The following is a 25928-nucleotide window of genomic DNA, read 5'->3' on the forward strand; positions in this document are numbered from 1 at the left end:
CAAAAACAAATCGCTCTAATCCGCACCTTTCAAGTTTCTTGTGCAATATCTGTAAACCATGAGCAATATTCCCGTGCAATATGATTCCACAGTTGTATATAATTCTTGTTTTACATTTTACTTGGTCCACATTTCATTTTATTTTATTTTATCTTATGTTTATATTAGTTGTACATATACTCTGAATAATTTACTGTTAAATTTCACTATCTTTTATTTGGCTAAAAATTACTCGCACCATGGAAAGCGCCTTTTTGGAGTTGCACTCAAATCTCGTTGTAATGCAAATTACAATGACAATAAAGGCGATTCTGATTCTGATTCTGTACAGGAGGTACTGGACCAGCTCGCCATCTAAATTCCCTGCGAGTATTACCCGACAGGGGGTTTAAATTGAAGGCTGTTCAAGCTGGTAACGAGGAGATTCATTTGGCTACTCACTGCCTTCATCCGGACGTCCATCTCGCTTATGCTGACCTCGCACCCTGACCGAATAGTCTTGAGCCAGGATACAAAACCAGCCGCGCCCATTAACAGCAGCTCTCCTCTAAGCGATCTGGGCTTTTGGAGGTTGTTAGAATCAGTTTTAGTGATCTGTACAGTCGATCCCAAGGATGTGTTACTTTCATGAAACTAGAAAAACCTTACAGAACCTGATGATGTGGAACACACTTTACCAGTTTAATCACAATCCTTAAGAGGCATATAAATTCCAATGTCCACAACCTATGCTTTAACTGTAGTTGAAATATTTATTGCAGAGTTAGCAAGTGCAGGCATACAGATTGTACTGATTCTCATGAAATCAATCTTTACAGTGAACTAATAATGGTTCTACATGAATTAGTAATATTGATAAAAATGAATATGTGAGTATGCACTGCATATGTGAGTATGCACTGCAGCTGCCACCACATCATTGACATTCATTGGTATCGCTGGAATGACAATGTCCTCCTTGGTCATAACTACCTCCATGAAAATTCAGTAAGGTATATCTTCTATTATACATTCCATTTCTATGGTAAAACTCTACTAGTGTATACTAAGGCATATCTAAATATCTAAAAAAAAGAAAAAAAAAAAAAGAGAGAAGAGTACAGCCACTTAGGTGCCTAGTCTTGAGAACCAGGGATGGTAGGTTGATAAGCTTTTTTATCCCTAGAGGGAGGCTGCCATCAGCCCGCCGGAGGCCCAGCTGGGATCGCAGCTTGAGGGAGGCCGCCGTCAGCCCTGCAGCTCGTCGGAGGTCGTTACCAGCCCTTGGCCGCCAGAGACACCACCCACTTCAAGCAAGGCCCCTATCTTTTCAGGGCTCCTTTTTTTCGGGTTCGTGGCATGCCTTTGAACCAGCAACACCAGCCAGGGTGATTGCAAATGAATTGGCAGCATTGCTCGCGCATTGCTGCTGTACCTGCTCTGTTTATGGCTGTACCTGGTTGGACGACTGGAGGGTGGACTTTTTTCTGGTTCCGGAGCACAGCGGTGTTCTGCTGTATCTGTTAGCTGTTTGAACTGAGCTGTTTGAGTTCTTTGAATTAACAGTCTTTTTCAAGACTTTTTTACTTTTTTTTACTTTTTCACCGTGCTCCAACGCCTAAAGAAGACCTCTAACGGTCGAAGCATCGCGACGGAGCTCTTTTATCAGCTAACCTTCATCAGCGTTGGCAAGCTAACTAGCTTGCTAACGCTTTCGTTTTTATTTTTATTTTTTAGCACTGTTGTCGTGCTGCTCCACAGCCTGCCTAGTGGATTTTTATTTTATTTTAGCACTGTTGTCGTGCGTTACCTGTGCTGCTCCACAGCCTGTCCAGTGGATTTTTATTTTATTTTTTAGCACTGTTGTCGTGCGTTGCCTGTGCTGCCCCACAGCCTGTCCAGTGGATTTTTATTTTATTTTTTACCACTGTTGTCGTGTGTTACCTGTGCTGCTCCACAGCCTGTTCAGTGGATTTTTGTTTTGTTTTTTGGCACTGTTGTCGTGTGTTACCTGTGCTGCTCCACAGCCTGTTCAGTGGATTTTTGTTTTGTTTTTTGGCGCTGTTGTCGTGCGTTACCTGTGCTGCTCCACAGCCTGTTCAGTGGATTTTTATTTTATTTTAGCACTGTTGTCGTGCGTTGCCTGTGCTGCTCCACAGCCTGTCCAGTGGATTTTTATTTTATTTTAGCACTGTTGTCGTGCGTTACCTGTGCTGCTCCACAGCCTGTCCAGTGGATTTTTATTTTATTTTTAGCACTGTTGTCGTGCGTTGCCTGTGCTGCTCCACAGCCTGTCCAGTGGATTTTTATTTTATTTTTTACCACTGTTGTCGTGTGTTACCTGTGCTGCTCCACAGCCTGTTCAGTGGATTTTTATTTTATTTTTTAGCACTGTTGTCGTGCGTTACCTGTGCTGTTCCACAGCCTGTCCAGTGGATTTTTATTTTATTTTTTACCACTGTTGTCGTGTGTTACCTGTGCTGCTCCACAGCCTGTTCAGTGGATTTTTGTTTTGTTTTTTGGCACTGTTGTCGTGTGTTACCTGTGCTGCTCCGCAGCCTGTACAGTGGATTTTTATTTTATTTTTTACCACTGTTGTCGTGTGTTACCTGTGCTGCTCCGCAGCCTGTACAGTGGATTTTTATTTTATTTTTTACCACTGTTGTCGTGTGTTACCTGTGCTGCTCCGCAGCCTGTACAGTGGATTTTTATTTTATTTTTTACCACTGTTGTCGTGTGTTACCTGTGCTGCTCCGCAGCCTGTCCAGTGGATTTTTATTTTATTATTTTATTTTATTTTATTTTTTTTATTTATTTATTTATTTATTTTTTTTTAGCACTGTTGTCGTGCGTTACCTGTGCTGCTCCACAGCCTGTCCAGTGGATTTTTATTTAGCGCTGTTGTCGTGCGTTACCTGTGCTGCTCCACAGCCTGTCTAGTGGATTTTTATTTTGTTTTAGCACTGTTGTCGTGCGTTGCCTGTGCTGCTCCACAGCCTGTCCAGTGGATTTTTATTTTTATTTTATTTTTTAGCACTGTTGTTGTGCGTTACCTGTGCTGCTCCACAGCCTGTTCAGTGGATTTTTATTTTTATTTTATTTTATTTTTTAGCACTGTTGTTGTGCGTTACCTGTGCTGCTCCACAGCCTGTCTAGTGGATTTTTATTTTATTTTAGCACTGTTGTCGTGCGTTACCTGTGCTGCTCCACAGCCTGTCTAGTGGATTTTTATTTTGTTTTAGCACTGTTGTCGTGCGTTGCCTGTGCTGCTCCACAGCCTGTCTAGTGGATTTTTATTTTATTTTTTACCACTGTTGTCGTGTGTTACCTGTGCTGCTCCGCAGCCTGTCCAGTGGATTTTTATTTTATTATTTTATTTTATTTATTTATTTTTTTTTAGCACTGTTGTCGTGCGTTACCTGTACTGCTCCACAGCCTGTCCAGTGGATTTTTATTTTATTTTTTAGCACTGTTGTCGTGCGTTACCTGTGCTGCTCCACAGCCTGTCCAGTGGATTTTGATTTTTATTTTATTTTTTTGGGCGCTGTTGTCGTGCGTTACCTGTGCTGCTCCACAGCCTGTCCAGTGGATTTTTATTTAGCGCTGTTGTCGTGCGTTACCTGTGCTGCTCCACAGCCTGTCTAGTGGATTTTTATTTTGTTTTAGCACTGTTGTCGTGCGTTGCCTGTGCTGCTCCACAGCCTGTCCAGTGGATTTTTATTTTTATTTTATTTTATTTTTTAGCACTGTTGTTGTGTGTTACCTGTGCTGCTCCACAGCCTGTCCAGTGGATTTTTATTTTGTTTTAGCACTGTTGTTGTGCGTTACCTGTGCTGCTCCACAGCCTGTCTAGTGGATTTTTATTTTGTTTTAGCACTGTTGTCGTGCGTTACCTGTGCTGCTCCACAGCCTGTCTAGTGGATTTTTATTTTGTTTTAGCACTGTTGTCGTGCGTTACCTGTGCTGCTCCACAGCCTGTCTAGTGGATTTTTATTTTGTTTTAGCACTGTTGTCGTGCGTTACCTGTGCTGCTCCACAGCCTGTCTAGTGGATTTTTATTTTGTTTTAGCACTGTTGTCGTGCGTTACCTGTGCTGCTCCACAGCCTGTCTAGTGGATTTTTATTTTGTTTTAGCACTGTTGTTGTGCGTTACCTGTGCTGCTCCACAGCCTGTCTAGTGGATTTCTATTTTGTTTTAGCACTGTTGTCGTGCGTTACCTGTGCTGCTCCACAGCCTGTCTAGTGGATTTTTATTTTGTTTTAGCACTGTTGTCGTGCGTTGCCTGTGCTGCTCCACAGCCTGTCCAGTGGATTTTTATTTTTATTTTATTTTATTTTTTAGCACTGTTGTTGTGCGTTACCTGTGCTGCTCCACAGCCTGTCCAGTGGATTTTTATTTTTATTTTATTTTATTTTTTAGCACTGTTGTTGTGCGTTACCTGTGCTGCTCCACAGCCTGTCTAGTGGATTTTTATTTTATTTTAGCACTGTTGTCATGCGTTACCTGTGCTGCTCCACAGCCTGTCTAGTGGATTTTTATTTTGTTTTAGCACTGTTGTCGTGCGTTGCCTGTGCTGCTCCACAGCCTGTCCAGTGGATTTTTATTTTTATTTTTTTTTATTTTTTAGCACTGTTGTTGTGCGTTACTTGTGCTGCTCCACAGCCTGTCTAGTGGATTTTTATTTTATTTTAGCACTGTTGTCGTGCGTTACCTGTGCTGCTCCACAGCCTGTCTAGTGTCGGATTCCCTGTTTGGGAATCCGCTAGCTTAGCGTAGCTACTAGCTCTTAGCCGTTTTAGCATGGCGGCTTCTCCTGTCTCTCCCGTACTTTTCTGCTCTGGGTGTGAAATGTTTAGTTATTCCTCGGCCTCTTTTAGCAGTAACGGTACATGTAATAAGTGCAGCTTATTCGTAGCTTTGGAGGCCAGGCTGGGCGAATTGGAGGCTCAGCTCCGCACCGTGGAAAATTCTACAGCTAGCCAGGCCCCTGTAGTCGGTGCGGACCAAGGTAGCTTAGCCGCCGTTAGTTCCCCCCTGGCAGACCCCGTGCAGTCGGGAAGGCAGGCTGACTGGGTGACTGTGAGGAGGAAGCGTAGCCCTAAACAGAAGCCCCGTGTACACCGTCAACCCGTTCACATCTCTAACCGTTTTTCCCCACTCGACGATACACTCGCCGAGGATCAAACTCTGGTTATTGGCGACTCTGTTTTGAGAAATGTGAAGTTAGCGACACCAGCAACCATTGTCAATTGTCTTCCGGGGGCCAGAGCAGGCGACATCGAAGGACATTTGAAATTGCTGGCTAAGGCTAAGCGTAAATTTGGTAAGATTGTAATTCACGTCGGCAGTAATGACACTCGGTTACGCCAATCGGAGGTCACTAAAATTAACATTGAATCGGTGTGTAACTTTGCAAAAACAATGTCGGACTCTGTTGTTTTCTCTGGGCCCCTCCCCAATCAGACCGGGAGTGACATGTTTAGCCGCATGTTCTCCTTGAATTGCTGGCTGTCTGAGTGGTGTCCAAAAAATGAGGTGGGCTTCATTGATAATTGGCAAAGCTTCTGGGGAAAACCTGGTCTTGTTAGGAGAGACGGCATCCATCCCACTTTAGAGGGAGCAGCTCTCATTTCTAGAAATCTGGCCAATTTTTTGGGATCCTCCAAACTGTGACTGTCTAGCGTTGGGACCAGGAGGCAGAGCTGTGGTCTTATACACCTCTCTGCAGCTTCTCTCCCCCTGCCATCCCCCTATTACCCCATCCCCGTAGAGACGGTGCCTGCTCCCAGACCACCAATAACTAGCAAAAATCTATTTAAGCATAAAAATTCAAAAAGAAAAAATAATATAGCACCTTCAATTGCACCACAGACTAAAACAGTTAAATGTGGTCTATTAAACATTAGGTCTCTTTCTTCTAAGTCCCTGTTGGTAAATGATATAATAATTGATCAACGTATTGATTTATTCTGCCTAACAGAAACTTGGTTACAGCAGGATGAATATGTTAGTTTAAATGAGTCAACACCCCCGAGTCACACTAACTGTCAGAATGCTCGTAGCACGGGCCAGGGCGGAGGATTAGCAGCAATCTTCCATTCCAGCTTATTAATTAATCAAAAACCTAGACAGAGCTTTAATTCATTTGAAAGCTTGTATCTTAGTCTTGTCCATCCAAATTGGAAGTCCCAAAAACCAGTTTTATTTGTTATTATCTATCGTCCACCTGGTCGTTACTGTGAGTTTCTCTGTGAATTTTCAGACCTTTTGTCTGACTTAGTGCTTAGCTCAGATAAGATAATTATAGTGGGCGATTTTAACATCCACACAGATGCTGAGAATGACAGCCTCAACACTGCATTTAATCTATTATTAGACTCTATCGGCTTTGCTCAAAAAGTAAATGAGTCCACCCACCACTTTAATCATATTTTAGATCTTGTTCTGACTTATGGTATGGAAATAGAAGACTTAACAGTATTCCCTGAAAACTCCCTTTTGTCTGATCATTTTTTAATAACATTTACATTTACCCTGATGGACTACCCTGCAGTGGGGAATAAGTTTCATTACACTAGAAGTCTTTCAGAAAGCGCTGTAACTAGGTTTAAGGATATGATTCCTTCTTTATGTTCTCTAATGTCATATACCAACACAGAGCAGAGTAGCTGCCTAAACTCTGTAAGGGAGTTAGAGTATCTTGTCAATAGTTTTACATCCTCATTGAAGACAACTTTGGATGCTGTAGCTCCTCTGAAAAAGAGAGCTTTAAATCAGAAGTGTCTGACTCCGTGGTATAACTCACAAACTCGTAGCTTAAAGCAGATAACCCGTAAGTTGGAGAGGAAATGGCGTCTCACTAATTTAGAAGATCTTCACTTAGCCTGGAAAAAGAGTTTGTTGCTCTATAAGAAAGCCCTTCGTGAAGCTAGGACATCTTTCTACTCATCACTAATTGAAGAAAATAAGAACAACCCCAGGTTTCTTTTCAGCACTGTAGCCAGGCTGACAAAGAGTCAGAGCTCTATTGAGCTGAGTATTCCATTAACTTTAACTAGTAATGACTTCATGACTTTCTTTGCTAACAAAATTTTGACTATTAGAGAAAAAATTACTCATAACCATCCCAAAGATGTATCGTTATCTTTGGCTGCTTTCAGTGATGCCGGTATTTGGTTAGACTCTTTCTCTCCGATTGTTCTGTCTGAGTTATTTTCATTAGTTACTTCATCCAAACCATCAACATGCTTATTAGACCCCATTCCTGCCAGGCTGCTCAAGGAAGTCCAACCATTATTTAATGCTTCAATCTTAAATATGATCAATCTATCTTTGTTAGTTGGTTATGTACCACAGGCCTTTAAGGTGGCAGTAATTAAACCATTACTTAAAAAGCCATCACTTGACCCAGCTATCTTAGCTAATTATAGGCCAATCTCCAACCTTCCTTTTCTCTCAAAGATTCTTGAGAGGGTAGTTGTAAAACAGCTAACTGATCACCTGCAGAGGAATGGTCTATTTGAAGAGTTTCAGTCAGGTTTTAGAATTCATCATAGTACAGAAACAGCATTAGTGAAGGTTACAAATGATCTTCTTATGGCTTCGGACAGTGGACTTATCTCTGTGCTTGTTCTGTTGGACCTCAGTGCTGCTTTTGATACTGTTGACCATAAAATTTTATTACAGAGATTAGAGCATGTCATAGGTATTAAAGGCATTGCGCTGCGGTGGTTTGAATCATATTTGTCTAATAGATTACAGTTTGTTCATGTAAATGGGGAATCTTCTTCACAGACTAAAGTTAATTATGGAGTTCCACAAGGTTCTGTGCTAGGACCAATTTTATTCACTTTATACATGCTTCCCTTGGGCAGTATTATTAGACGGTATTGCTTAAATTTTCATTGTTACGCAGATGATACCCAGCTTTATCTATCCATGAAGCCAGAGGATACGCACCAATTAGCTAAACTGCAGGATTGTCTTACAGACATAAAGACATGGATGACCTCTAATTTCCTGCTTTTAAACTCAGATAAAACTGAAGTTATTGTACTTGGCCCCACAAATCTTAGAAGCATGGTGTCTAACCAGATCGTTACTCTGGATGGCATTTCCCTGATCTCTAGTAATACTGTGAGAAATCTTGGAGTTATTTTTGATCAGGATATGTCATTCAAAGCGCATATTAAACAAATATGTAGGACTGCCTTTTTGCATTTACGCAATATCTCTAAAATCAGAAAGGTCTTGTCTCAGAGTGATGCTGAAAAACTAATTCATGCATTTGTTTCCTCTAGGCTGGACTATTGTAATTCATTATTATCAGGTTGTCCTAAAAGTTCCCTAAAAAGCCTTCAGTTGGTTCAGAATGCTGCAGCTAGAGTACTGACGGGGACTAGCAGGAGAGAGCATATCTCACCCGTGTTGGCCTCCCTTCATTGGCTTCCTGTTAATGCTAGAATAGAATTTAAAATTCTTCTTCTTACTTATAAGGTTTTGAATAATCAGGTCCCATCTTATCTTAGGGACCTCATAGTACCATATTACCCCATTAGAGCGCTTCGCTCTCAGACTGCGGGCTTACTTGTAGTTCCTAGGGTTTGTAAGAGTAGAATGGGAGGCAGAGCCTTCAGCTTTCAGGCTCCTCTCCTGTGGAACCAGCTCCCAATTCAGATCAGGGAGACAGATACCCTCTCTACTTTTAAGATTAGGCTTAAAACTTTCCTTTTCGCTAAGGCTTATAGTTAGGGCTGGATCGGGTGACCCTGGACCATCCCTTGGTTATGTTGCTTTAGACGTAGACTGTGTTTCATAATTATTGTATGGCCTTGCCTTGCAATGTGGAGCGCCTTGGGGCAACTGTTTGTTGTGATTTGGCGCTATACAAGAAAAAAGTTGATTGATTGATTGATTGATTGGTTGCAGTGGTCACCCTGGGGAAGCAGCGTAGATCATGAACTATGTTACCATAACTACTTGGTCAATTAAGGTCATCCAGAACAACACCAAAGGTATACCCCAACTCAGGCACCAAAGGGTAATGCTGCCAAGTCTGAAGAACCCGTGCCTCCGCGGTTTCTGTTGTAAGGCACTGGTCAGGGTCGCTGCATATCCCAACAGTCCCATGATCATCATGACTTCGCATACGACATTAGCGATGGCGGTTATTGTGAATCACCCTAGGACGTGAGTTACAAACATGGGTAGGCATAGGTCGCGTGTTTTGAAATAGTAGTTGACGACCACTAGCTTGACACAACCATGGAGCGGGACCAGTATCCGCAGCGGCTGACATAGGATCCAGTGGCCAACGCAGCACTAGAGGAGCCATAGAGTTAAAATTATAATAAATTCCAAGTTACTTATTCTGAACAAGGCCGTTGTGGCTACTTCGGTGGTGGTGATGGTCATGTTCAGGCTTGTTTTACTTCTCTTACTTGTATTTTCTCTGTCTATCGTTAGACGCTTCCTCCTCTTCAGGGTTCTAACTGTTGTGTGGGCCGCTGAAGAGGAGGTACTGCTGGCCCACCACCACCAGATGGTGCCCTGCTTGGAGTGCGGGCTTCAAGCCCGAGAGGGCGCCGGAGCCACTGGGAGTGACAGCTGTCACTCATCATCAGCACCAGCTGTCACTCAGTCAACTCATCACCATCACCATAAAGGCCGGACTGCAACTCCACCTCCTCGCCGAGAAATCAGCTACCTTGGAGGTAATTTCTCTGCTGACTTACAACATTGAGTAATAATCTGAACTTCTTTGCAGCCGTTTTCCTGTGGTGTTGCCTTATCTGTGGGATTGGCGTTTGGTGTGATCAGCGACGGCTTCGCTTCACACCCCAACCAGATAAGTGGTTAGACAGGAGCTGCACGAGTGTGTGACGGGAGGTGGAGGTGCTCCCTCCCAAAAGAACACAGACTGTGGGATTACTGAGTGTGCGTACTCACACTCACCTGTGTTGTTTCTGTTCTCTGCCAGCAGTACCAGGTCTGACAGCTGGAGACGGTGACCACCTGGGGACCCAGGACTTGGCGGCTCCGGTGTTCTTCAGATCCGTTGGCGGTGAGGGCCGTGTGGGATCCGGCTCGGTTCTGGACGGGCGTCTCCTATCCTCAAGCCTGCCTACACGTCACCCAACGTGTAATTGACTATAGTCCCAAACTGATTGTTGTCGGTATTCCGTTGTGCACAATTTACAACATTAAATTGTTACTGTTTGGCTTATCCATCGCCCGTTCTTTAACGCCCCCTGTTGTGGGTCCGTGTTCCTACACTTTCACAACACTAACGCTGTAATGATCAGGGCGTGCCAGTACCTCAGACGTTATAGCCCCCATTGCTCCTCCCCCTTGTGGAGGAGGGGCTTCCTGTTTTCTTCCGCTTGTGGCTGATCTCTCCTCCTACATGAGCGCAGGGCGGCTTGAACGTCCCCTTTCACCAAAACAAATCCTATCATTCCGGTGATAATAAGCCCTCAATGCATCAATAAATAGGGCCAAATTTTACCAAACAGGTTGCTTATCCAACCTGTCACTACTCCAAATCCTTCTTCAGTTATTTCTCCTGCCTCTTCTAGTACTCTTGTGATGACTCTAATAGCCATCCCTGCTCTCTGATACCAGGTGCACTCATGCTCCTTCCTTTCTTCGCTGCAGTGCATCCAGTTTTCTTCGGCATGTTCCATTATTGTAAATGCGATTCGGCCCCAGCCATTCATACCCGACAATTTTATTACCTTCACACAGGCTTCTTCTGAAGGCATGTCCTTCTTCCAGGATGATTGTCGGAATTGCAATGAACAGCACTATCCTACCCAATACCTCCTTTCTTCTAGCCATCCCGTGTCCCAGAATGACCTTGGCGCATCCGACCTTAGGTGGAAATGCTCTTTTCCACACATTTTTAAAATCTTTTTCCAAACTGTCTGATGTCCATAGGTGTCGTATCCATCTCCATACAGCCCGATGCTGTGGGGTAGCCGGAGGGCTGACAGTGTTTGCCAAGAATCCCCTACTTCTTTTCCTGACTCTTCCTGTTCATCTGGGTTCTGTATTTGACCTGATTCTCCTCTATTGCTTAGGCAAGGTCTGGGTCAGAAATATTTAACATCCGCATTCTACAATCAGGTTTTCATTTTTATCAATATTACTAATTCATGTAGAACCATTATTAGTTCAGTGTAAAGATTGATTTCATGAGAATCAATACAATCTGTATGCCTGCACTTGCTAACTCTGCAATAAATGTTTCAACTGCAGTTAAAACATAGGCTGTGGACAATGGAATTCATATGCCTCTTAAGGTTTGGTGATTAAACTGGTAAAGTGTGTCCCACATCAACGTGTTCTGTAAGGTTTTTCTAGTTTCATGAAAGTAGCACATCCTTGGGATCTACTGTACTGATCACTAAAAGTGATCCTAGCAACTTCCAAGAGCCCAGATCGCTTAGAGGAGAGCTGCCGTTAATGGGCGCGGCTGGTTTTGTATCCTGGCTCAAGGGCTATTCGGTGAGCGTGCAAGGTCAGCGTAAGCAGGATGGACGTCCGGATGAAGGCAGTGAGTAGCTAGACGAATCTCATCACCAGCTTGAACAGCCTTCAACTTAAACCCCCTATCGGGTAATACTCACAGGAAATTGAGGATTGGACCCTTTAGATGGAGAGCTGGTCCAGTACCTCCTGTACAGGAGTAACTTGGGATCTAACACGTAGTGCCCGAACGAGGGATCTGACGAAAGGATCGTTGGGTCTACAGAAGAACCCTGGCAGAGAAGAAGCATTGCCGGCCATGTGAAACCACCCGAGCAAAGCAGATGTGAAGCAGAAGACGACGACTGCCGGGGCGTCAGAAGGAAAGTAGCCCTGTGAGGGAAGCAGTGCTGTCGGGTGATCTGCGAGGATGTGCAGAGTCACCAGCCACGCGGGAATCTCCAAGGAGAAGTGGGAGGAAAAGAAAAAAAAATAGGAGCGACTGAAAAGGGACAGTCAAGCTGAATCCTGAGATTGGCTCCAAATAGCTAACCGTGATGAAAGTATGAAAGTAATGCTGTGTAATGTATGACTGTTGGAGATGTCCAGACATGTCGGATAAGCAGGGAAAAGAGGAGGGAATCAGTTCAACTGATGACCATATTAAGAATGAGATTACATCATTGCAACATAATAGTTTCTCTAACACAAGTGGAAAGTACCAATCATTTTCTATTCAACTGGAAAGTACTGAAGCTTCCTTCTGGTATTAACGCATAATGTTTTTTTCTATGTAGATATGGCAGAGAGGGATTTCAACTTTTCTTGACAGTTTGCATGCACAAACTATCCAAATCTGTTTTGGAATTCCACAGACAGACTTGAAAACTAAAATATTACGAGTACCAGACAATTTTTTCTTTCAATATCTAAGAAAGCAAACCTTTATTGGACAGACAAATGTTAAGAACCATTCAAGCAAGAAAAAGATTTGTCAAACTACATCCAATTTGACTGCATCAAAAAACAAAAAAATACAAAACAAAAACACAGTGGATCAAATTATGTTAAATGGTTCCAAACTTGGCTGCTGGAAACAAGTAACTTTTAGCAGGATCTGTTTGTACAGAATAAGCAATGACGTGTCAAATCTTTTAAAAAGTTATTTGATTACATTAAACCCAAAATAGCAACTTGCATAACAAAATATGTAGGAGTGGACATTTTTTTTAACTAACTAAAAGTAGACAAAGAGAAACACGCAAGACAAAAAAAAGGCCAATATTGCTGGCTTCAAATAATCAAAAAAGTCCACAAGACACAAGGCTGATGTGTCCTTCGAGGACAAGACCAAATCCAAGGCCAACCAAAAGTAGCATTAAGACCAAGGCTGGTCATGGGTTTTCCACCAGTGGTGTATATGCCTGAACTGACCCATTAAACTACTAGATACTAACTCAATGTACAGCAGCATCTGCCCAAAGGTATTTCATTGCAGGCACTTCTTGCTTGTAAGACAAAATAACAGTGGGTGTGTTGACAATTCAGTGTCTACACACTCACATTCGGTGCCTTAAATACATTCAAAGACACGTCATTTATTTGTTCTTACACCGATGTATTTCAAATTTTTTTTTTTTTTTATAATTCCAGTCTACAGCTCAAAAAAAAAAAATATATATATGTATTATTTATGCAGTATAAAGTATAAGTACACACAACCACAATCATGGGGAAGACCACTGAAAGAGCTGGATGTTGGCATTGTCCTGTATCACAGTGTATTCCTGGAAAGTTGACTAGAATGGAAAGTATGGTCAGAAAGCATTAACAAGAAACATAACAGAGGACTTAACGGAGACATGCATGCTCATCATTTAGGAGAGGATAGCTCAACTGTTCTAGACTAATACAGCTCCAATGAACAACTTGGGATATGTGCAAAATCTCTATCTGGGACATATCCCAAGTTGACCATTCGGGTCATATTAGTCTAGAACAGTTGAGTATCCTCTCCTAAATGATGTGCTTGCATGTCTAAGCTAGGTCCTAGACTAACAGGGATGACCGCAGCCTCAAGACGATTAGCAAGAAAAGCTGTGGAACTATAGGTCTATTTATCAAACTTAAAATAAAAACATTGAAACATTTTAGTTTGTGTGCAATGAGTGTATAATGTATAACATTTGCATTCTGTGAAATTCCGGGTTAAAATATATAGAACTTCCACAATACTCTAATTTTTTGAGATGTGCCAGTGCAATAATAAAATAAACATGAAACTTTACTTGAATTGTATTTGCCTTGTTTAAAAAAAAAACAAAAAAACAAAAAAAAAACACTTTCATTTTCCCAGCGACCTGACTGTAGATAAGCAGTGGAAACTGTATGTATGTACCTTTAATTTTCCCGAATAAAAAAATCCAAAGACAAAGCAATACAACTACATAGAATAGCTGATGATGAAAGAAGTGCAAGATAGTGCAAAGCCAGCGTGTACAGTAGTGTTCAGAATAATAGTAGTGCTATGTGACTAAAAAGATGAATCCAGGTTTTGAGTATATTTCTTATTGTTACATGGGAAACAAGGTACCAGTAGATTCAGTAGATTCTCACAAATCCAGCAAGACCAAGCATTCATGATATGCACACTTTTAAGGCTATGAAATTGGGCTATTAGTAAAAAAAAAAGTAGAAAGGGGTTGTTCACAATAATAGTAGCATCTGCTGTTGACACTACAAACTCAAAACTATTATGTTCAAACTGCTTTTTTAGCAATCCTGTGAATCACTAAAATAGGATTTAGTTGTACAACCACAGTTTTTCATGATTTCTTCACATCTGCGAGGCATTAATTTTGTTGGTTTGGAACCAAGATTTTGCTTGTTTACTAATGTGCTTGGGGTCATTGTCTTGTTGAAACACCCATTTCAAGGGCATGTCCTCTTCAGCATAAGGTTCATGACCTCTTCAAGTATTATGACATATCCAAACTGATCCATGATACCTGGTATGCGATATATAGACCCAACACCATAGTAGGAGAAACATGCCCATATCATGATGCTTGCACCACCATGCTTCACTGTCTTCACTGTGAACTGTGGCTTCAATTCAAAGTTTGGGGGTCGTCTCACAAACTGTCTGCGGCCCTTGGACCCAAAAAGAACAATTTTACTCTCATCAGTCCACAAAATATTCCTCCATTTCTCTTTAGGCCAGTTGATGTGTACTTTGGCAAATTGTTACCTCTTCTGCACATGTCTTTTATTTAACAGAGGGACCTTGCGGGGGATTCTTGCAAATAAATTAGCTTCACACAGGCGTCTTCTAACTGTCACAGCACTTACAGGTAACTCCAGACTGTCTTTGATCATCCTGGTGCTGATCAATGGGTGAGCCTTTGCCATTCTGGTTATTCTTCTATCCATTTTGATGGTTGTTTTCCATTTTCTTCCACGCGTCTCTGTTTTTTTGTGTGCATTTTAAAGCATTGAAGATCATTGGAGATGAACAGCCTATAAGTTTTCCCCTCTCCAATCAACTTTTTAATCAAACTACGCTGTTCTTCTGAACAATATCTTGAACGTCCCATTTTCCTCAGGCTTTGAAAGAGAAAAGCATGTTCAACAGGTGCTGGCTTCATCCTTAAATAGGGGACACCTGATTCACACCTGTTTGTTCCACAAAACTGACGAACTCACTGACTGTATGCCACACTACTATTATTGTGAACACCCCCTTTTCTACTTTTTTTTTTTACTAATAGCCCAATTTCATAGCCTTAAGAGTGTGCATATCATGAATGCTTGGTCTTGGTGGATTTGTGAGAATCTACTGAATCTACTGGTACCTTGTTTCCCATGTAACAATAAGAAATATACTCAAAACCTGGATTCATCTTTTTAGTCACATAGCACTACTATTATTCTGAACATTACTGTACCTATAGGAAAACAAAAACAATTAGATGAATTGAATAAATGTTTGTAGCCCAACAAAGTCAGTAAAACTTGTCAAATGTAGTATACTTGTATTTTCCCTTCTGTGAATCAATCCTGGAGTAGAAGGCAGGTTGGAAGAGAATCTTAGATCCCCAGGCTATCTTTCTGCACTTTGCAACCCAACAGAGCATTTCCAGCTTCCACAAATTCTGCTCCACATGGTGCTGAAGAAACACAAAACAATCGACACTGTAAGACTGAATGTTGGACAACAACCAAGTTTATCAGCAGAAACGATTTTTTTTTTTTTTTAAGTTATTCTTATTACCTTTCTGGGCTCTGAGCCAAGACACAGCCTTCATAACGAGAAGCTCCCACTCCACGCGGGCATCCATCTTAAACCCATGAAGCCAGATCAGTGCAAGAATGGTGGCCCACACTTCCTGAGTTACCTAATTCACCAAAATCAAGAGAAAGGACAAAATACATAAAACTTAAAAGGACAGAGTTTTTGATTTTGTGGCAGGTCTAATAAAGGTAGCTGTATCCTTCCACATGTACTTTTTAGTAAAATGGTAAGTAAGTCCCTTTGGCTGCTTCCTTGTTTTCACTCAGGGTTGCCACAGCAGATCCAAGGTGAGTCTGCATATCTATTTGGCACAAGTTTTGCACCGGATACCCTTCCTGATACAACTCCACATTACATCGAAAGGATGGGGTTTGAACCGATAACCTTCCGCACTGAAACCAAGCACACTAACCACTTGGCCACCACCCCTACACGTTTCGTAAATTGGTAAATAGATTTAATAGCTAGCTGGTGGCTATTTACACCATAACATGGAGCTTGGGAACACCCCCTCCCCATACACACACAATATTTGAAATCTTCATATTAAAATATATATCGTAAAACTCACATATAATGGATTTGGGTATATCAGCGAATTTTGTCCATTATAATCGAAATCTGCTATATGTACAAAAGCGACAGAATCCGCTATATGTATAAAACAGACAACATCTGGTATATATATAAAAGGGACAACATCCGTTATATGTATGTAACAGACTAGTTACTGTCAGGATGGATCGAAGATTATAGTTTATTATAGTTCAGCATACAACACCATCCTCCCCCATGGCCTCATGAGGAAACTACTGAACCTTGGTCTACCTCATTCCACATGGCTTTGGATTAAGGACTTTCATTCAGATTGCTCACAGAGAGTCAGGATTGACAGCTCTCACACTCAGCACTGGTTCCCCTCAAGGCTGTGTGCTGAGCCCATTGCTCTTCACCCTCAACCCTGACTGTACCCCAATCCACACCAGCAACACCTTCATTAAGTATGCGGATGACACGACAGTGGTGGGCTGTATCACTGGAGGAGATTATTCCGCCTACCGGGATGAGGTGGAATAGCTGACGGTGTGGGGTAGAGAGAATAGCCTGATCCTGAACACATTCAAAACCAAGGAGCTACAGTTGAGCTCAAAAGTTTACATACCCTGGCGGAATTTTTGTTTTTTTGGACATTTTTCAAAGAATATGAATGACAACACAAAAACTTTTTTTTTTTCACTCATGGTTAGTGGTTGGGTGAAGCCATTTATTGTCAAACAACCAGGTTTACTCTTTTTAAATCATTGTTGTTGTTGGCAGTTTCCTTGCTTGCGAGGATAGTGGGAAGGCCTTTTTTTGTTTTTTGTTTTTTAGTTTATTTTCTACAAGCCCTCTGGTGGCTGAAAAGTCCGATGCGGGATGCGCCTGTTACACTTGGGGCAAATGAACACTTGAGTAGGCTGGGCTTGTGCTGTTGCCCGCTCTTTCTGTCTTTGACGCTTCTGGCGTGAGGCCTCACTTCTTTCTGCCTCAAACTTCAGGCTGGCGGATTTGATGCTGGAACGCCAGCTGAGTCTATCTGTAGCTAGATGCTGCCATGACTGATGCTGAATGCCTGCAAGGGAGAGCTGTTTCTTCAGCTGGTCCTTATAGCGCTTTTTTGGGGACCCTTGGTTTCGTCTGCCTTCCTTGAGCTCGCAAAAGAGAATTAATTTCGGCATGCGTGTATCATCCATCCTGGCTACGTGACCTGCCCAACGAAGCTGTTGTTTGAGTATAATAGACTCCATGCTGGGCAATTTGGCTCTGGTAAGGATGTCCTCATTTAAGACGTAGTCCTGCCACTTGATCCCGAAGATGTTTCGGAGACAACGCTGATGAAAGCGTTCCAGTAATCTGATCTGCTGGCGATACAGAACCCAGGTTTCAGCTCCATACAGGAGGGTAGGGACCACAATGGCTCTGTAGACCTGCACTTTTGTGGAAAGGCGCAGTGCATGATTCTGCCAGACTTTCTTTGAGAGTCGACCAAAAGAACTGCTGGCCTTGGCAAGGCAACTGTCTAGGTCCTTGGCAACAGATGCGTCGTTTGAGATAACACTACTGAGATAGGTGAAGTGCTCTACTGCATTCAGGCTGGTACCCTCGATGTTGATTTGGTGTGGAGTATATGCTGTACGGGGGACCGGTTGATATAGCACTTCTGTCTTTCTCAGGCTGATGGTGAGGCCGAAGGCTCTTGCTGCTTCAGCAAAACAGTTGACAATGTGCTTCAAGGCTTGCTCCGTATGGGCGACAAGAGCGCAGTCATCTGCGAAGAGCAGCTCCATGATTAGCTGTTCTGTGATCTTAGTGTGGGACAGAAGGCGCCGCAAGTTAAACAGACTTCCGTCGGTTCTGAAGCGGATATAGATGCCGTCTGTCAAGTCTTCTTTGGCCTCACGAAGCATCATGCTGAAGAAGATGGAGAACAGAGTGGGCGCAAGGATGCGACCTTGTTTGACGCCATTTGAGATGGGGAAGCTGCCGGACAGAGTCCCGTTGTACTTCACTTGTCCCATCTGGCCTTCATGCAGCTGGCGGATGATGGTGAGGAGCTTTGGAGGGCAGCCAAGGCGTGCAAGAATCTTCCACAAACCCTCACGACTGACCGTGTCAAAAGCCTTGGTTAGGTATATGAAGGCTGCATAAAGGGCCATGTTCTGTTCTCTGCACTTCTCCTGGATCTGTCTCAGGACGAAGATCATGTCGGTGCTTCCCCTGTTGGCCCGAAATCCACACTGACTCTCGGGAGTATTTTCATGTGCTATGGTAGGGGTAAGCCTGTTGAGCAGCACTCGAGCCAAAATCTTACCTGCTATTGAGAGGAGAGTGATGCCCCGGTAATTAGACCAGTCGGACTTGTCGCCCTTGTTCTTGTACAGGGAGACAATGACCACATCCCGAAGGTCATGTGGAACCATTTCCTTTTCCCAGCAACTGGAGAAGAGAATCTGAAGCTTGTCGAGGACTGCCTCACCTCCATTTTGGTACACCTCTGCTGGGATGCCATCTATGCCAGGAGACTTCCCTGGATTCAGCTGCATGGTGGCCTTTCGGATCTCTTCAAGTGTTGGGGGGTCATCAAGTTCCCATTTCACCTCCACCTGGGGAATCTTCTCGATTGATGACTCTTGCACAGTGCGCTTGTCACTGAAGAGGTTTTCAAAGTGTTCTGACCAACGCTGCATAATGGTTTCCTTGTCCGTCAGAAGGGTGGAGCCGTCTGAGGAGCGCAGGGGTGCTTGCACTTGATGTGCTGGCCCATGGATGGTATTAAGGGCTTCATAAAAGGAGCGCATGTCTCCAGCATCGGCATGTTGTTGTGTCTTCTCCGCAAAAGCTAGCCACCAGTCGTTCTGCAGTATGCGGAGCTTGCTTTGCAGTGTGGAGCAGGCATTTCTGTAAGCTGTCTTGGCAGAGTGGTCATCAGGTTTAGCTAAAAGAGTCTTGTGGCATGCACGTTTCTTTTCTAGTAGTTCCTGGATCTGTGCATCAGACTCATCAAACCAGTCTTTATTTTTCCTGGCTGAGAAGCCCACTACTTCTGCTGCCGTCTCCTGAAGGATGGTCTTTAATCTCATCCACTGTTGTTCAGGGTCATCAGGCAGGCCTTCTTCTCCACCCAGTCTCTCCTCTAGTTTGGCCTGGAACTCCATTTTTGTGTCTATGTCTTGCAGCTTGTGGACTTGTAGCTTCTTAAACTGTGGGCCTTTCTTCTTAGGAGGGGGCTTGAAAGTGAAAGCAATCTTGGAACGGACCAAGCGATGATCCATATAGCAATCCGCGCTAGGCATCACCCTGGTATGTAGTATGTCTCTTCTATCAGGCTGTCGCGTCAGAACGTAGTCCAGAAGGTGTCAGTGTTTGGAGTGTGGGTGTCTCCAGGTTGCTTTGAATCTCTCTTTCTGTTGGAACAGGCTGTTGGTGATCGTCAAGTCATGTGCAGAGCAGAACTCCAGCACCAGGCGGCCACTGTCGTTACAGTTGCGTATGCCATGTTTCCCTAGCACGTCCTTCCATACATCTGAGTCGCGGCCCACTCTGGCGTTGAAATCTCCCATGATGAGGAGCTTGTCCTGGGTGTCGACGCGCTGTAGAAGGTTGTGCAGATCGCTATAGAAAGCCTCCTTAAGTCCGATGTGGCAAAATCCTTGTTGTTGATGGGGAGCCGGAGTGACATGAGTCGGTCAGAATGTCCAACTGGAAAACTGTGGACATTCAAAAAAAGTAAACAACCAGGTTTACTCTTTTTAAATCATAATGACAACACAAACTACCCAAATGACCCTGATCAAAAGTTGTCACTGAATGTCTTGAACTTTACTTACATAAATTACAAAGAAATACAAACAATATGGCACTTTATGGTAAATCTGCATGGAGTAGACAGTTCTCAAAAACGGAGTGACTGTGCAAGAAGGAGAAGAGTGAGGAAAGACACCAAGACACCCAGACAACCCAGAAGAAGTTATGGGCTTATGTGGCTGTGATTGGAGAAATTGTGCACAGGGCAAAACAGATAAAATCCAGGCTTGCAACTCAGATGTACCTTCTGGCAATTTGTAGCGAAACCTTCAGGTTTTCTTTTTAAGAAAATCCTCCTCTATACCACTTCATCATGAAGATTGATAACTGGTGATACAAAATGCAAAGCTTGCACTGTGCATAATTTCTCCAATCACAGCCACGTAAGCCTATAACTTCTTCTGGGTTGTCTGGGTGGCCTGGTGGCTTTCCTCACTCTTCTTCTTGCATAGTCACTCCGTTTTTGAGAACTGTCTTCTCCATGAAGATTTACCATAGAGTGCCATACTGTTTGTATTTCTTTGTAATTAATGTAAATAAAGTCCAAAACATTCAGTGGCAGCTTTACTATCAGAAAGGCCTCGTCCACAACTACCACAAAAGACTCCAAGCTGTCATTGATGTTAAAGGGGCAATACACAGTATTAAGAACAGGGTATGTAAACCCTTGATCAGGTTCATTTAGGTAGTTCTCTTTTCATTTTGATTTAAAAAGAGTAAAGCTGGTTGTTTGACAATAAATGGGTTCACCCAACCACTAACCATGAGTGAAAAAAAGTTTTTGTGTTGTCATTCATATTCTCTGAAAAAATGGCCAAAAAAAAAAAAAATACAAAAAAAATCCGCCAGGGTATGTAAACCTTTGAGATCAACTGTAATCATAAACTTCAGTAGAAAAAAAAAACAACCCATTATCATTGGGGCGACCTTTGTGGAAAGGGTCAGGGACTTCCGTTTCCTGGTAGCCCACATAGATGAGAAACTGACCTGGGACAGGAACACCACACACTTGGAGAAGAAGGCACAGCAAATACTCCAGTTTCTAAGAATCCTCAGGAAAAAAAATAACAAACCAGAGATTGCGCATGTCTTTTTACCGCTATACCATCAAGAGTATCATCACATACTGTGTCTGTACGTGGTTTGACAGATGCACGGTGGCAAACAGAAAATAGCTCCAGAAGGGTTACCAAAAAGCAGAGATCATTGGGTGCCCTCTACCCACACTGGGGGACCTTCATGGCTATTACTGTTTCAAGAGAGCCAACACCATCCTAAAGGACTCATCCCACTCTGGCCACTCTCTGTTTGAGCTACTGCTATCAAGCAGATGGTACAGGGCCATTAAAGCAGGTACAAATAGAGTGAAAACAGTTTCTACCCAACTGCTGTGAGAGCTTTAAATGCCACTGGAACCAAATAGCCATGTCACATGCTACACTCGAAATGAGTGCAATACCTACTGTCACAGAAATATCCAGTTTTCTACACATTTTCTTTTTTTTTTAATATGTAATCTCTTTTTTTGCGATTACATTTTTTTCTTTTTTGCATTCTGGACATATCTTTTCATTCTTTTAAATATTATGTTATTTTCTTTGCTTCCTCAGACCTCTCAAGTCTGCGCATGGTTTACGGCCCCTTCACAGATAGTGCGAATATATACAACTCAGGGTGACTCACGGAGGTAGAGCTCGTATCAGCGCACCAAGACACATCACACCGATGTGCAGCCATGCACGATGCTGGTGCAACGGTTCATGCACGCGATGGTGTTTTTCGAGCAGGAACACAGTGCGAGCAGCTGCAGCAGCTCGCACTGTGTTCCATGGGACGAGGTGAACACATCACGCCACTGATGTGGAGGAAAATAAAATAAAACTAGCTGTATAATTAGTGAATATCATTGAGTTGATATAAAATAATACATAAAGGGGATGGCAAAACAGAAGCCCGCGATTAAATAACCCTGGTTAAATAAAAAAAAACAAAACAATGCCACACACAGGATTTGAACCCGCACCCTCTTATTACCAGATGGAAAATTTACCACTGCGCTACAATCACTGTCTTGTAACAGGAGCGTGAAATGGCTAAAATCAACAAGCAGATAAACATATTTATTAAAAAACGAAAAAAGTACTGTGATAACTGACCAAATGGCATTTAGTATGGCGTATTTCTGCTGATATGTAACTGAAAGTGGTGTATTTGTCGCACTGCTGGGTTGTCCTGGTCCTGCAGCGTGCTGCTCACAGCCCTCACGGCCCGACACACGTCCTGTCAGACGAGACATTCAGATCGCCTGCTGCGTGTCCACATGAACTGATGGTCCATTTTTATTTATTTCCACACAAGCACACACGCGCGTCCATCAAAACACCCTCTCTATATCGCGGTTCACCTTTCGGGGTCTCGCCAGTTCGCGGATTTTTTTTAGTGCAATTTTGCATGCTTCTTTTTTTTTTTTTTTTTTTTTTAACTGTCTGCTGTGCTTAGTTGCAGCCAAAATCTGGCAACAGGTCCAGAGACTACACTCACTGTTTTGATGCAGAGCGCTCCAGCAGCGAAGAAAAAGCACGCGCATTGTGTTCTGCGTGTGTCTGTTTATAAGAATCTTCTCGATCAGAAGAAAAAAAAGAGCGCCAACAACTACCCATATCACTCGGAAAAGGCACCTGCCCCGAGGTGGGAAAAATACGCTGCGGAGTGGCGCTACGACGAAGAGGCGCGATCAGAGGAACTGTGACATACTGGTCAGTCACTATTAATAATTTCTTATGTGTCCAACCTCGTAGCTTGATTGTTAAAATTAAATTTGTTAGTTCTAAAAGCCATCATAATTATTTATAGGAAAACGTTCTACTTTTATTTCTCAAACAAATGTTTGGTCCTGAAAACAGGTTTTGATCTTTGGTTTGATTCTATAATACTAGACTTATTTTTGTACTAAGGTTTGAACTTTGAGAGTGTTTACACAGGAGAGAAAAGTGAGAAAATGTGTGTAGTGAGGGGTTTTACAGCCTTAAAACATCTATAATAATTGTAAAAAAAATAACACTGGCTACTTCGCGGAATTCACCTATCGCGGGCTATTTTTAGAACGTAACTCCCGCGATAAACGAGGGACCACTGTACATGTTGCGGCGGGGAGTTGCGCGCAAAACACACACACACACACACATGTTGTGGGGGCAGCCGGCAACTTCACAGTTGTGAGGCACTTACACAAATTTCACTGCCAGCTCAGCAATGATTGTCTGCTGACTGTTGTCATGTTAATAGTGCAAATCAAATCAATTTTATTTATATAGCGCCAAATCACAACAAACAGTTGCCCCAAGGCGCTTTGTACTATAAGGCAAAAGCCATACAATAATTACAGAAAAACCCCAACGGTCAAAACGACCCCCTATGAGCAAGCACTTGGCGACAGTGGGAAGGAAAAACTCCCTTTTAACAGGAAGAAACCTCCAGCAGAACCAGGCTCAGGGAGGGGCAGTCTTCTGCTGGGACTGGTTGGGGCTGAGGGGAGAGAATCAGGAAAAAGACATGCTGTGGAAGAGAGCAGAGATCAATCTCTAATGATTAAATGCAGAGTGGTGCATACAGAGCAAAAAGAGGTGAATAAAAAGAACCACTCAGTGCATCATGGGAACCCCTCCCAGGACTCTAAGTCTATAGCAGCATAACTAAGGGATGGTTAAGGGTCACCTGATCCAGCCCTAACTATAAGCTTTAGCAAAAAGGAAAGTTTTAAGAATAATCTTAAAAGTAGAGAGGGTGTCTGTCTCCCTAATCCGAATTGGGAGCTGGTTCCACAGGAGAGGAGCCTGAAAGCTGAAGGCTCTGCCTCCCATTCTACTCTTACAAACCCTAGGAACTACAAGTAAGCCTGCAGTCTGAGAGCGAAGCGCTCTATTGGGGTGATATGGTACTATGAGGTCCCTAAGATAAGTTGGGACCTGATTATTCAAAACCTTATAAGTAAGAAGAAGAATTTTAAATTCTATTCTGGAATTAACAGAGAGCCAATGAAGAGAAGCCAATATGGGTGAAATATGCTCTCTCCTAGTCCCTGTCAGTACTCTAGCTGCAGCATTTTGAATTAACTGAAGGCTTTTCAGGGAACATTTAGGACAACCTGATAATAATGAATTACAATAGTCCAGCCTAGAAGAAATAAATGCATGAATTAGCTTTTCAGCATCACTCTGAGACAAGACCTTTCTAATTTAGAGATATTGCGCAAATGCAAAAAAGCAGTCCTACATATTTGCTTATATGGGCATTGAAGGACATATCCTGATCAAAAATTACTCCAAGATTTCTTACAGTATTACTGGAGGTTAGGGTAATGCCATCCAGAGTAAGGATCTGGTTAGACACCATGTTTCTAAGATTTGTGGGGCCAAGTACAATAACTTCAGTTTTATCTGAATTTAAAGCAGGAAATTAGAGGTCATCCATGTCTTTATGTCTGCAAGACATTCCTGCAGTTTAACTAATTGGTGTATGTCCTCTGGCTTCATGGATAGATAAAGCTGGGTATCATCTGCGTAACAATGAAAATTTAAGCAATGCTTTCTAATAATACTGCCCAAGGGATGCATGTATAAAGTGAATAAAATTGGTCCTAGCACAGAACCTTGTGGAACTCCATAATTAGCCATAGTCCGTGAAGAAGACTCCCCATTTACATGAACAAATTGTAATCTATTAGATAAATATGATTCAAACCACTGCAGTGCAGTGCCTTTAATACCAATGGCATGCTCTAATCTCTGTAATAAAATTTTATGGTCAACAGTATCAAAAGCTGCACTGAGGTTTAACAGGACGAGCACAGAGATGAGTCCACTGTCTGAGGCCATAAGAAGATCATTTGTAACCTTCAATGATGCTGTTTCTGTACCATGATGAATTCTGAAACCTGACTGAAACTCTTCAATAGACCATTCCTCTGCAGATGATCAGTTAGCTGTTTTACAACTACCCTTTCAAGAATTTTTGAGAGAAAGGAAGGTTGGAGATTGGCCTATAATTAGCTAAGATAGCTGGGTCAAGTGATGGCTTTTTAAGTAATGGTTTAATTACTGCCACCTTAAAAGCCTGTGGTACATAGCCAACTGATAAAGATAGATTGATCATATTTAAGATCGAAGCATTAATTAATGGTAGGGCTTCCTTGAGCAGCCTGGTAGGAATGGGGTCTAATAGACATGTTGATGGTTTGGGGGAAGTGACTAATGAAAATAACTCAGAACAATCGGAGAGAAAGAGTCTAACCAAATACCAGCATTACTGAAAGCAGCCGAACATAAAGATATGTCTTTGGGATGGTTATGAATAATTTTTTCTCTAATAGTTAAAATTTTATTTGCAAAGAAAGTCATGAAGTCATTACTAGTTAAAGTTAAAGGAATACTCGGCTCAATAGAGCTCTGACTCTTTGTCAGCCTGGCTACAGTGCTGAAAAGAAACCTGGGGTTGTTCTTATTTTCGTCAATTAGTGATGAATAGTAAGATGTCCTAGCTTTACGGAGGGCTTTTTTTTATAGAGCAACAGACTCTTTTTCCAGGCTAAATGAAGATCTTCTAAATTAGTGAGACGCCATTTCCTCTCCAGCTTACGGGTTATCTGCTTTAAGCTACGAGTTTGTGAGTTATACCACGGAGTCAGGCACTTCTGATTTAAGGCTCTCTTTTTCAGAGACAAGATAATCTATCTCACTCACAGAGTTTAGGTAGCTACTCTGCACTGTGTTGGTATATGGCATTGAAGAACATAAAGAAGGAATCATATCCTTAAACCTAGTTACAACGCTTTCAGAAAGACTT

At 42.5% G+C, this 25928-nt stretch overlaps 1 protein-coding gene and 1 long non-coding RNA gene across 6 annotated transcripts in view; both read right to left on the minus strand.

Annotated features, from left to right (window-relative positions):
• Positions 1-1022: 1022 nt before the first annotated feature.
• On the minus strand, positions 1023-14067 carry LOC117508268. Its single transcript, XR_004560036.1, has 3 exons — positions 13425-14067; positions 13347-13350; positions 1023-1032 (listed from the first exon to the last, which is right to left on the minus strand). It is a non-coding gene; the product is annotated as an uncharacterized LOC117508268 (long non-coding RNA).
• A 1424-nt stretch (positions 14068-15491) lies between these two features.
• The window catches only part of LOC117508266 (von Willebrand factor A domain-containing protein 5A-like), a 131668-nt gene continuing 121231 nt past the window's right edge, over positions 15492-25928 (minus strand). For all 5 annotated transcript variants that reach the window (XM_034167952.1, XM_034167951.1, XM_034167950.1 and 2 more), the window contains 2 exons: positions 15723-15846; positions 15492-15618 (listed from right to left, as the gene is read on the minus strand). In XM_034167952.1, coding sequence (XP_034023843.1) covers positions 15539-15618; positions 15723-15846 — 204 coding nt within the window. In that variant the 3' untranslated portion in view covers positions 15492-15538. The remainder of the gene's footprint in view (positions 15619-15722; positions 15847-25928) is intronic.

The sequence above is a fragment of the Thalassophryne amazonica genome, chromosome 4 (genome assembly GCF_902500255.1).
Source record: "Thalassophryne amazonica chromosome 4, fThaAma1.1, whole genome shotgun sequence".
NCBI classification, from domain to species: Eukaryota; Metazoa; Chordata; class Actinopteri; order Batrachoidiformes; family Batrachoididae; genus Thalassophryne; species Thalassophryne amazonica.